Consider the following 13703-nt stretch of genomic DNA (forward strand, 5'->3'; position numbering starts at 1 on the left):
CGGCACTATTCACAATAGCAAAGACTTGGAATCAACCCAAATGTCCATCTGTGACAGACTGGATGAAGAAAATGTGGCACATATACACCATGGAATACTATGCAGCCATCAAAAGGGATGAGTTTGTGTCCTTTGTAGGGATATGGATGCAGCTGGAAACCATCATTTTCAGCAAACTATTGCAAGAAGAGAAAACCAAACACCGCATGTTCTCACTCATAGGTGGGAATTGAACAATGAGATCACTTGGACTTGGGAAGGGGAACATCACACACCGGGGCCTATTATGGGGAGGGGGCAGGGGGGAAGAATGGCATTGGGAGTTATACCTGATGTAAATGACGAGTTGATGGGTGCTGACGAGTTGATGGGTGCAGCACACCAACATGGCACAAGTATACATATGTAACAAAACTGCACGCTGTGCACATGTACCCTAGAACTTAAAGTATAATAACAAAAAAAAAATAAAACAATAAAATAAAATAAAATAGAACCTGAAAAAAAAAGTGGTTGCCATATTTCCCAATTATAAATTATACTTTTATATATTAATGTTTATAAAGTTATGAAGTTTTTCAATCATGAACAGAAGTCTATTTTTTATTGAAGAAATGTTTAGATCAATGATATGTCTAGAATTAAGGCACTGATGCAATAGTTGACTGAAAAACTTTTTATTGAACAAATACTCCTTGAGTCCCTACCACATATCCAAATACTATGTTAGGACCCAGGGATACACTTTGGAGGAAAAAGACATTCCAATGCAAAAGTAAAATATTCCTATCTGGAATAATCATGGAACTTTATGGGAGCAGAGAAAGTATTTCCCTGAGTCTCATGGTTTCAACAGACATTCTGGAGGAGGTGATATTGATAGAGTGAAAAGGATCCACAGGAGTTATCTATGTTAACAAGAGGAATGTGCTTTTTTCAGCCAGAGACAACCATGTGAGCCACAGCATAAAGGGGAAGGTAGGTATAATGAGGCCACTGTAAGACCTGGAATGTAAAAATCATAGATGTGAGAGAGAAGACTGGAATGAATGGCAAATGATTGACAGTTATGATGGTCCTGACTGTCATGCTAAAAAGTTTAGCCTTTAATTCTAAAAATGCTATGGCTCCACTGATGGGTCCCAAATGAGAGTATCAACTGGAGAACAACACCATGATGAGGGGTATCACCACTGTCGATTACAAACTGATGGACAGGGAAGCTGGAGGAGGGCATGGGCAGGAGGCAACTGCTGCAACAGTTCCGGGGAGTTGTGAAGAAGATGTGGCTATTAAAAAACAGAAGAGATATTTATTTTATAAGGTAGAAAAGACAGAATTTCATACTTAAGAGTGGGCAATGAAAGGAAGGAGAGAATGGTAGAAGTTAAAACCCAAATTATTTTCAAAGAGTAATTTAAGATCACATAACTTCTTAGTTAAATTCCTGAACAGCTGAAAAAATGAGTAAAACTCAATTATTCAGAACCCCGGGCTAAAGTCTCAGACTTGACCTTGCCAAGTTGAAGGACATCAGTCTAGTTCACCATCCTAGAAGATAAGGATCTTCCCTTGCTGGAATAAACCTGATTCCCACTCCAGGAGCAATATGTCCACTGTATCCTTCTGGAAATATGCATCTCAGAATCTAAGAAAGTAACATAAATAAAGCCTCTCAATGGTTTGAAAGCTTTCAAGGACTCTCCAAAGTGAATCATCAGAAGAGGAAGAGAAAGGATTCTAAGTGTAACTCAAAACATCTATTCTCAAAAATTTACCAGATGAGTGATGACATTAGTATGAACCTCAGTGACTGCTTAACACCAAACCACTTTTACTGAGCAACAATTATGTACCAAGTGTCGTGTTCTACTTATGCTTGGCCCAGCTTCCTCATCTATGAAACTGGAAGTAAGAGGACTTGTTAGAATTACTGCGGTATTTAAATTGCAAATATTGCTTTGATAAATTGATAAATATAAGGAATTTTCACTTTCACTACTCTTAAGATTTAATTTGACATATATGAACTTTCCTAATTTGTCTGCCACATCCCTCTTAACACCACCTTCCTCACATATTGTAATCTTCAGCTAGGTCAGATTACTGAAGCCTGCATGACGTCATCTCATCTCCATGTTATGGCTAGGATAAGTCCCCTGGTTGACTTTCTTTTAGCGCCTGACACTTTCCCATCAGATCACTTATCAGTGACTAAATAATTATTTTGAAATAAATATCTTTATGCCACACCAGACTCTAAAAGTCTGTAAGATCAACCTATTTCAATCACCCCTAAATCTCTCTGCTTATCAAGTGAATTAATAAATTTTCTCAGGCAAGATCTTATATTCCTAAATCTTCAAGTTTTAACACTGCATTTTAAAACAAATAAAAAAATAAGTAGCACTTGAGCCCTTAATGATAGTTTCCGTGTTCCTCACAAGATCACAATAGGAGAGACTTCCTAGGTTTCCTTTTGACTTCACCAGGCCTCAAGCATTCCAGTCACTTCTTACATTCAAGGACTTCACAAACCCATTCCTCAATTTCTCTATGACTTGGATCTATCATATTTCTAATTTTCTAATTATCAGCCCCCTTAATATTTTATTCTCATCCCCTCCATTGTTCTCATCACAGCGTGTGTAACCTATAGCCAATACAAAAGAGAGATGTTCTGGGAAGATAAACTTGGCTTTGATACACCTGAGAACTGGAGGAGGCAGAGATTAGAGCTAGCTAAGAGGCTATGATACCAGAACAGGTATGTAAAAAAGTGCTGTCTCTGGTCTATGGAAGTGGGAAAAGAGAGGCATATTTACTATCTGACTTGGAGACAGGTAACATATGAGGGTCAAAAGAGAAAAGATGGAAGAAGTTTCAAGTCTAAGTGACTGGGGGTAAGGTATTTTGGTTAACACAAACTAGAAAGTCCAGTGCATGTGGACAAATATCTAGTTTAGACTTACAAATAGCATCATTTACTACTTATCATTAAGTGGGGCAAATGTGGATACATTGTTTGGATTTCTTTCTTGTTTTACTTTTCTGTTTTCCAGTTTTGCTACACTGAGCACATATCACTTTATTAATAGAAAAAACAAACCTGTTTTCATGCAAACCTTGTTATGCACATGTTCACCGGCAGTGTAGGTGAGATACTGTAGAGATGTTCAGCAGGAAGATGGAATTGTAAGCCTGAGCTCATGAGTAGTCAAGGATATAGGCATAGTTTTAAAGTCATCTGCATAGAGTTAAAGCCCTGGGAATGCATGAGATCCTCAAGCGAAGGAGACCAAATTAGAGGGCCAAACAATGAAATTCTGTCTCAAGTTGTGCAGCCCTGACACACTGACAGGGAATGATTGGTGCTAGGTAAGAGCACAGGAAACATCATACTAGCCCCGAGGTTTTGTGCAACTTCCTCAGATTTAGTCTCAGAGAGTAGGAGGATGTGGTGTGGACAACCTCTCTGCACCATGAGAGTGTTTTGAAGTTACATCTATCAATGCTTTTTACTTATTGTTACAGTGATTTGTTTTTGTGTCATGCTGATGAAGCTGGGATGAAGAATTAAATCTTACTCAATTATTATCCTTCTTTGTTTTCCCCTCACCTAAGCACTTTCACGTACCAGCCACTTTATATATATATGTATATATATTTGCTGCAGAAACCAATCACACATATAGAGCTACTTTTTCCAATCCTCTCCCACTTTCAAATGCCGTAGCTTTCCTTGATCATGCTGCTACTTGCTTTTCTATCAGAATCAGTCTTCTAAAACCCAGATGACACACCTTGTCCTGCCTTGAGGCACTTTCTCCATATATCCCTCATTCCTACTTTGAAAGTTCACCATTTTTGCTCACTGTACACATTATTTACCCATAAGCACAGAGCATGTTATTTTACGTGGTATTTAGAAAATCTGTAATTAGCTAGGCTAGAAACAAGGCAATAAACTGTCCAGTGGAGCATGGCTCAGCCTCAGTATAAATTTGGGGGGGGTTTATTTGACACACTCATCGCCAAATTTAGCTCTTTCTACATTCCTAGACCTATTACCTTGACATTTAAGACCCATCTTGTAAAACTGCTTAAAGAAATAGTCTTTTAGAAATAGATACTAAAGAGATAGTTAAGTCTGAACCCTATCTTTAGTTGAATTTCACAACCTGAACGCACTTTACAAACCCTAAAACAACATACCACTGTGACCCAAATAAGTGTCAGAGTTGCTGGTGTGAAGAGTTAGTTAGTCCAAGGACTCCTGACACTGGGACCGGGCTGCTTTCATCCTGTTACTTTGTCTACGTGATGGTTAATGTATTCTTCTGCTGTCATGTCATATGGCTTAGGTGGAGGAAGTTGGTACAGATGTGCCTTGAGTGGAAATATTTTTCTTATAGGGTAGATCTTATTTTAAGTATTTAGAGGCATTTGTTATTTAGCAGAGCTCTGCAGTCAAACTTTTACATGGTAAAGAAACACTCGAAACACTCTCTAAATTGTCTGCCCACTTAATTTATTTTCTACTATAGCAATATAAAACTAGAGTTCGGTTTTCTGATTACCAACAGACTTGGTTATCTCACTCATACAAGTAAGCTGAAGCTAAACAGACTGACTGTTCCTGTTCTCCTCTGCCACTTATGATCTCAGGCAAGTCTCTTACCTCTCTCATTTTTTATCTTTTTTAATAAAAAGTGGGTTTAGGACCATGTGCTTGTCTACACCCTCAGCAATGCTGGGGGATCAAGTGGGAACATGTATGTGAAAATAGTCTGTAATAATAACAATTATGACAACAGGAATAATAGCTAACACTCATTCAGCATTTATTATGTGTCAGGCACAGCTTTGCATGAAGTAACTCATTTAATCCTTATAAAAATTCTAAGATGCAGGTATTGTTATTATTCCCATTTTACAGACAGAAAACCAAGGCACAAAGGTTAAGTAACTTGCACAAGTCACAAAGCTACTAAGTAAAGAAGCTGGAATAAATGACCATGTGCTACCTATACCCTGAGTACAGTGATAATATAACATTTTACCTTCAGAGACTGCAAAAGATAAAATAAGTATCACAGGAAAATTAAATAATCATCATTTTATAGATGAGACAATTGAGGTTCAGCAAGGTTTCACAGTTTGCCTAATTATATTTTCAGAGTATATATAATTTAGAATATATTTAAACTAGTCTGAAGTGCTCTGTTTTTAAATTAAGGGAAGTAGAGCAAATCTTCTGAAAACAGATTCAACGCAATTTTAAATTCTAGTGGCCTAACCAGCTATTATACTGGGAAATTATAGATTAAATATGCCTGGACATGTATAACAATAAGGGCTTAAGAAATATTAGCTACTATCCCTATAAATGTCCCAGTGCCTGCATCAGAGTCCCAAAGCACATCAAGAGTTCTAGACAAAATAGTATAGTTCTTTTTGAAAGTGTGAATAAGCAATTATAGTCTCTGGATTTGGAGAGTAATAAAAAAGTGGAGTCTCAAGTGTGAACTTTTTGTTTTCCTTTTCCCTAACTGATCTATTAAAAAAAAAAAAAATAAAAAAATAAAAAACCTTATAAATTCACACCCTAATCAAGATAAAACTTTTAGAAATAGATTTTAATTCATTTCTTTTCACTGAATGCACAGGGGTACTTAATAATATCAAAAATCCAGTTAGAAAGGAGAAGGTAAGGTTAACCCACCTACTAATGAAACACCACTTTTAAAAAGGAAGGAGGCATAATCCCTGTGGGCCAGCTGTGTGCCAGGCACTCACAGGCCAGCAGGTGCACACAGCATGGCTTCACTCCGAGTCAAATGCAACCAGGTCAAATCTGGCTCTTCCTCTACTAGCTGGGTGGCCTCAGGCAAAGTTACTTCATTTCTCTGACTCTATCAAGAGCCTCTCAACACACAGCTGACCCTCTAGCATGGAATCACTGGAATCCAGGCCAACTGCTGTCCCCTATGGGGTTTGGTGGGATTTACAACCTTGTTTCAAGGCCTACTCACAAGACCCTAGAGATACTTTTTGGAGTCTTTCAAGATCAAACTGGCCAATCTACACAGCTACAAGAGATACATCATGGGAATTTAGTAGATAAAAAGGGCCCTATTTGGCATTGAACCAAGTGAATATCAAGAGTCTAGCTGAGCCAAGATTCCCTTAATAACAAGTGTATATGATATCCTGTCAGAACAGTGCAGGTCTTCTCTATCTCATTCACCACCCACAACCTTCTCAACGCTAGGCCCACTAACCTCCACTACCTGTTCTCTCCAGGCACACACCAGAGTTGAACACTAGGGAGGGAGAGATGCATTCTTATCTTGGATAGACAGGCTGTGATTTGAAAGTACTACAAGGTACACCTGGCTGACTGGAGTCTGGGTGGGCGGTTGAGGCTGGATTTCACATGAACTCATTACCCACATGGCTCCCTATACAGCTTAATCCATGAAACGTGGAGCACATGCATGCTCCAACCATTTCCCACACTGGCCTAGCTTCCACCCAATTCACTGTGCCTGCTGTCCAATCTCTAATTCAGCTAACAGGGCCTTTGAGCTTGAGGCTGCTGAAGACAGATTACCACTGAGCATTAGAGCTCTGGGAAAAACGAGCTCCTCTACTGAGATGTTGAACATAACAACACCACAGTATCTGTAGAAAGAAATTTCCAAGACTCCAGATTTCTTATTTATACAGCCTTCTGTGACTATAGCCTCCACTGCAACTTCAGTCTACAAACATGGCTAACGAAGTGCTTTCGAGCTTAGGAGTTAAATTGCTCCTGACAATATGTTGTAAAATAGCAAAGCTGAAAATGGTGATAACCTGGGGACAAAATATATATGTAATATTGGGATCACAATTTGTTAGGAATTAATAAGCACTTGTATATCATATCCTTCTTCCCTAGCATTTATACAGGCTCAAAACATGCTAGCTAGTGTGATAATAATCCTTGCAGATCTCCTAGAGAACAGGCATGATCACCTTCAACTAGCACTGTTGGTGGCTCACCTGTCATTTATTGGGAGAAAGCATTCTCCCTGTTTACAAGTAAGGAAACTAAAACAAGGAGGTTAGAGAAGTTACCTAAGATTGCCTACTACATGCAGAGTAAAGTAAGGATCTAGATGGAGGCAGTTCCACTTTGAAATTTGAGCTATTTATCACTATACCCTTCCATCTCCTCTGTTTATGTGAGGAGACTGAAATCTACAGACATAGAACTTGTCTGCTGTCATGCGGTTACCTGGATGGTACATAAAAGTCCAAATTACAGCTACATCCCCGTTTAAACAGTAAGCCATTTCTAAATCTGAATCCTGAGGACTTTCATGAAGCCAGAAAGGTTTTCAGACATTACGACACTCAGCAATAAAGTACACAGAATTTTTTTAGATGAAAAGCCCCATCCAACAGTGGCTGATAACATCTTCTGTTCTCTGATAACCCCCTTGCTACTAGAGCAGCTGAAGATGACTCCAAATGCATGAATCTGTTCATCTGTTCACATGCTAAAAGCGTAAGTCCTGGCAGTTTATGATTAAAGAGGCATGAAAGTCCCCAGATCACAAATGCCCTTTCAAAAATTTTCCGCCTTTGTTCTGGCTTCAAGCCATGATAAAGTGTTTCCAATCAAATGCATCAGCTAAAATGAACCCATTTTCTGAAACAGCAGTGGCTAATTTGGGTCCAGCACTTATAAAGAAAGGTTCCTGGTGTCACAGACCATGAAATAAGACTGTTTGAAGTTGTTTCCATGGAGAATCCCAGAAGACCTTAAAACTTCTGAGCAGGAAGATCCCTGACACTTGCCCAACTCCTTTCCACTTAACAATGATGCAACTAAGCCGAAAAGACTTGTCCAAAGCCACTGAGCAGGTTAGTTAGTGGCAGGGCTAAAATCTGTAATGAGGAGTTGGTCATGCCCAGGTTGCAAACAGCCTTGTCCAAGGATTCATACTTGGAGTAGATACTTTGCACCCTTACCTTTGACTAGGCCTAACTTCTGGTACAAACCTGTGGAGTCAAAATCTGATTTTCAATATTGTAAAAAACAAAAACAAACAAAAAACTCTCATTTTCCAGATCTCTCAATGAAAACTTTAGGGCCAAATCAAGAAATCATAAGGCTATCACAGGCCCTTACATAAAAATGGTCTTAAAATATATACACAATCTCCTTTTCATAGAAGACTGAGAGCCAGAGAGATAGAAATATAGAAAGAGAGGGAGAAACAATACTTTGCCCCTGACATACACACACAAAAGTACTTGGCTTCCTCAAAGAAAAAAAAAAAAAAAAATCTCAAACTCCTTTGTCTTAAGGGCAGAGAGAAAGGTGACAAAATTTGACATAAAGTGAGCGACTGAAGACAGGAATGGGCAAACTCCAGCTAGCCTGGAACTATCCCGGTTTCCGCTGTGAACCAGCCTAGGGGCTTCCCCTCGGTCGGCCCCTGCACGGAAGGACGTGCCTGACACTGGGCTGCGTCATGTGCAGAACTACCCACGCCCAGAAAACTAGCTGGAGTGGAGAACAGAATGAAATTGCAGCCAATCTTCCTCTGGTTCCCTGGGGAGGCCTGCTCTGGGCAGAGAGATCCCAGGGGACTGTGCGGGAAGGAGCTAATAGCCCAAAAAGCTCCAGGGAATGCACTTGAAGTTTCAAACGTTTTTCTCTTCTTTGAAACTAAGTTTCCAGCCCACCAGGAAAAACTGTCTCGCGACCTAGTGATTTTAATCTCACGCTTGGCCGCAAGCCGCTGCCTCAAGACTGGAAACTGGCCGCGAGGCACTCTAGCCCCCTGAGCTCCTCCCCTGGCGCTCACCGGCGATATCCCAGAGCTGCAGGCGCACCACAGTCTCCGGGTCCCAGTGGAGCACCTTGAGCGCGAAGTCCACGCCGATTGTGGCCCGGTAGTGCGAGGAGAAGTTCTGGTGCACGTAGCGCTTGATGATGCTGGTCTTCCCCACGCCCAGGTCGCCAATCACCAGCAATTTGTACAGGTGCTCCTTGTGCGGCGCCTGCATCCTGGCGGCCGGCCCGCCGTGCAGTGCCAGACCAGGGAAGCGCAGCCAGGGCTCTGCGCAGGAGAGAGACTTGGCGAGCGCAAGTGTAGGTGCAAAGGAGAGGCGTGGGCGGCAGGGCGGGGGCCGGGGGGCGGAACTCCTCCCCTAGGGGTTAATCCTCCTTCCTACTCCGCGGTCTTGGAGAGGGGAGGAGACAGGAGTTAGTCCCGGGACTGGCAGCTGAAAGGATTTCGCGTGTGGTTGCATGTTACAGTGCTTATTTATCCGGCGCTTTAGAGTTTCCGAAGATCTGTTTTCGCCTGTGACCCTGGCCACAAACTTATGAGGTGTGGATCTTATTTTCCACATTTTGCTTGCGAGAAAACTGATTGTGAACAAGTACTCTGCGGGAGATGGCCCGTGAAAGGCTCCGCTGAACACAGGTCTGAAGTCACAGGGCTACGAACCACCCCACACTGTAGAGAGAAAGTACAGTATTAGGAAGCCGGAGACTGGCCAGACTTGGTTCCTGCGTGTCCTGGTTTTTGAGGGACCATAAGTAAGTCATTTGAGCTCCCCCAGCCTGTTTATTCGCAATGAATGGCAATGCTGACCTTTCAGCAGCTTGAAAGTGTGAACACTGAGCACTTTCACACCCATTCAACTGGTAATCAGTTAAGGAGGACAACTGGGCCGAAAATGCCAAGGGCACTCGTGACTTTTAGCCTCTTCTCATATTCTGAAAAGTTTGAGCTGCACAGAAAGACAGTTTTAACAATTGGTCAGATTATTACAAATAATAGTAACGGCAAACATTTATTGAGCACTCGCTATATGCCAGAGGGTTTATAAATCATGTCTTTTAATCTTCCCAGCTGTCTTAATAGTAGATACTATTTTTCTTCCTATTTTACAAATGAGGAAGCTAAGGACTAGACATTTTAAGTAATGGACCCAGAGTCAAATAGTAAGGAAAAAAGCCAAATTCAAACACAGGTCTTGAGGTTCCTAACGTTTTTGTTGTTGTTGTTGTTTGTTTTCATTCATTTGACCAATATACATTGAGTACTACCATTCACCATGCACAGTTCTGTGTACTTGGGATGATACAGAAATCCTAACGCAGACAATGACTACTGGCCTCAAAAAAATTTACCTTCTTGTGGGTGGAGACAAACAAGACAAAATAAGTACAATTTGTCATATATTAATTGGTAATAAAATAAGGCAGGAAAGGGGATGTGAGGAGATTATATGGGGTTTGCCTTTTAGATAGGGTGGCCAGGGAAGTTTTCAGTAAGAAGCAGACAATTTAGTAAAGACATAAAGAAAATGAGAAATTGGGCATTCAGGTCTAAGGGGTGAGCAGTTTATACCAAAATGAGCTATTTTGTACCTGAATGTGCTGTGAATGGAGCGCTGCTCACATTCTGTCGTTTCATCTTCTCAATTGCTTTATGAAGTGGGTTATTTTCTTCGATTTATAAATAAAGAAACCAAGATTAAGAGCAACTTTCTCAAGGGCACACATAACTAGTATGTGTTAGAACTGGGACTTAAACAGAGTCCTGTGTGAAAGGGAGAAAGGAGGTTTGGCAAGGCCATTGTCTTTCTCCCTTCCTCCTCTGGCCTGACACACCCTAAACTTTAGCCTCCACTTGCCCCAAACAAGCAGAGGGATGCCCTAGATGTGTAACTGGGACGAGTCACATAACCTCTCTCAGCCTTAGTTTCTACATCAACAAAAGGAGAATGATAATACCTGTGGCCGGGCATAGTGGTTCATGCCTGTAATCCAAGCACTTTGGGAGGCCGAGGCAGGTGAATCATTTGAGGTCAGGAGTTCAAGACCAGCCTGGCCAACATGGTGAAACCTGTCTCTACTAAAAGTACAAAAATTAGCCGGGCATGATGGCGGGTGCCTGTAATCCCAGCTACTTGGGAGACTGAGACAGGAGAATAACTTGAACCCGGGATGCAGAGGATACAGTGAGCCAAGATTGCACCTTTGCTCTCCAGCCTGGGCGACCTGAGCAAGACTCGGTCTCAAAATAAATAAAATAAATACATACATAAATAAATAAATAAATAAATAAATAGAAATAAAGTTGTTGAGAAAATGCTGGGTCCACAGTAGGTGGTAAATAAATGGTAACTATTAATATAAAATGAGGGACAAGCTTTAAATACTGTCCGCAGGCACTGTCCTGTGCAGTTTTATATTTCCTCAAAGAGTAACTCAGAAGCTTTGCTCGGAATGGACACTAAGTGACAGTGTGTAGAATTGCACTCATCTGTGTTTTATTGAAGTGCTTAGCTGGGTAGGCCTCATTCACTGGTTTCCACCCACGCAGGGACACACCAAGAAGATTATATCTAATAAATGAGATAGATATTCTACCTGCTTAAAGAATTAGCCAACCACGTCACCTCACTTCCCAGGGAGGGGAATTCAGGAGCACAAGATGCTGAAGCCATTCTAAATGCCTGCAAAATTAGGAAGGATGACAAAATGAGACCTTTGCCAGCTCTAAAATCCTGGGTCTGTAAATCTGAGAGACAGACTTTGTCTGCCCAACGAGCTCCTAGGGTAGAAACGAGGTAGGAGTTTGAGACATCTTGTGGGCCAGACCTCAGAATTATACCCAACCCAACTTTCTCACCAGCCCCAGACTGTTTTCCCAAGCCTGGTCCAGGCAGAGTCATCCTCACCGTTGTCTGTTCTCCTCTTCTGAGCAAGAGCATATTGGAACATCAGACATTTTGATTTATGAGGTAGGACAGACAGGGCAAAGTTCAGGATTTCTGGGTCCTGAAGCTGATAACATTGGAGGAAGGAGCTTTTTAAGCAAAATAATGCAAAATCAAAAATATATAATTAGGTCTAGGGCCTTGAAAGGGATCCTGAAGCTTCAGTTTTATTGCCTCTCTGGGGGTAGGAGATTCCTCTCTCAGGGACAGTAGCCAACCATGGTGAGCAAGCTCCTTTGCCAGGCAGGAAGTATGTGCAGTTTGTTTCCAGCAGTACTCATTTAGGTCTCATGATCATTCTTCACAGTGGGAAGAAATTACTCTCGGTTTATATTTTTAAGACTTTTAGATTAAAATAGCTTGGTAAGCACCCCGGCCTAGCAGTTCAGTAAAATCTTTGTAAAAATTGCCTAGGTCTCTGAACCTGAAAGTCCCCTGGGTAAAATGAGGGAGTTAGGTTGCAAGATCTCTGGAGAGTCTTTGGGACTCTAAAATATCAGAATTCTGGATATTCTAGACATCGTCTGGTAAGACTTACACCCTAGCTGATTCTAGTCACCCCACAAGAGCACCACTGCCCAAGAGGTGATGTTTTCTCTCCTCTTTTTAGGTTTGGAAGAAAGGCCATCTCAAAGCAAACATGATACCATAGTTCTCTTCTGGTTTCATGGTGCTATTCTTTCCTCTGCTGAAGTACATTTTCCCACAAGACAAAGGCAATCCAAGAACATTTTTTGTGGAGGGCAAACCTTCCTGTACTCCCCTTCTTTGCTTTGAATTTATTTTCTACTCTCGGAACTAGGCTGCAGACAGGGAGTCAGGTAGTCAGGGACAAACTATAAACTGGATCAAGCCAGACAGTGAATAGATGGAAAGGATATTATCAAGCAGCTAGACTATTCTTACCTCTTCTTTCAATCAACCTGTCCCCTGCAATTATAATGCTTCTCGAGAACCTACCTTCCCCAACCTGAACATATACCTGTCAAGATGGTTTAGGATTATCAGGAGGATCTCAGCTTTTTCTGACACAAAAGAGCCAGTGCTTCCTCCCTCTGGAGAGAACAGCTGTGCCATTGGCCCCCCTCCTAGCTGCCGCACTGCACCATGGAAACCTGTTCTCCACAGTAATTCTCAAAACATCTCTGGTGATGTTTTGACAAGCTTACTACCCTCAAATTGCTAAACCATAGCACATCTTCTCACCAAGGTTGGGAAGGCCGATGACTCATGTTTGTAAAAGGTGTGTGAGACCACAAAGTGCTCAGAATTCAAGCCAAGAATGATATCCCAGAAGGCACAGCATTAGATTTCTCTGAATCTCCATTCCCTTTCTGTCCAACGCGGGTACCTATTCTTATGAAATGGAAAAACTAATTACAATGATTGCAAATTGCTTTGCAAATGTAAACTTGAAGGGGCAAACCCTCATGTTTTCCTCCTAGAGATACTGTATTTGGTGAGCCCCTGTGAAGTTACATTATTTGCTTTTGCCATTAAGAGAGCCATGGGGAGTTATTCATTAGCTTATGTGAGCTTTTAATTATTGCCCTGAAGAAATATGTAAATGACTGCAAGATGGGGTCCCAAGGGCTCTGTTATAGAAAAGGTAATCTAATTTTTCTTAGATTAATACAAGAAATATGTCTTAAAACAGATGAACTTTACTCTGCAAAAGGCCTGGAAGAAATGACCATATATTTTATCATTCCAACTATGACTCTTGAGAGTGAAAGGGGGCACTATGAATAATTACACCAAACAACAGGAACAAGCCAGGGCTTTCCTAAAGAATATTCATTCCCTGGTGTGAACCCGGGAGGCGGAACTTGCAGTGAGCCGAGATCACGCCACTGCACTCCAACCTGGGCGACAGAGTGAGACTCTGTCTCAAAAAATAAATA

General features: G+C 41.3%; 1 protein-coding gene across 1 annotated transcript in view; it reads right to left on the reverse strand.

The window, feature by feature from the left end:
* The window catches only part of RAB38 (RAB38, member RAS oncogene family), a 61523-nt gene extending 52377 nt beyond the window's left edge, over nt 1–9146 (reverse strand). Inside the window, exon 1 of the mRNA XM_017887665.1 lies at nt 8868–9146. Within this exon, the coding sequence (XP_017743154.1) occupies nt 8868–9069 (202 nt within the window). The 5' untranslated portion in view covers nt 9070–9146. The remainder of the gene's footprint in view (nt 1–8867) is intronic.
* Between the last annotated feature and the right edge of the window lie 4557 nt (nt 9147–13703).

Source organism: Rhinopithecus bieti, unplaced genomic scaffold (genome assembly GCF_001698545.2).
Source record: "Rhinopithecus bieti isolate Rb0 unplaced genomic scaffold, ASM169854v2 scaffold_15796, whole genome shotgun sequence".
Taxonomy (NCBI): domain Eukaryota; kingdom Metazoa; phylum Chordata; class Mammalia; order Primates; family Cercopithecidae; genus Rhinopithecus; species Rhinopithecus bieti.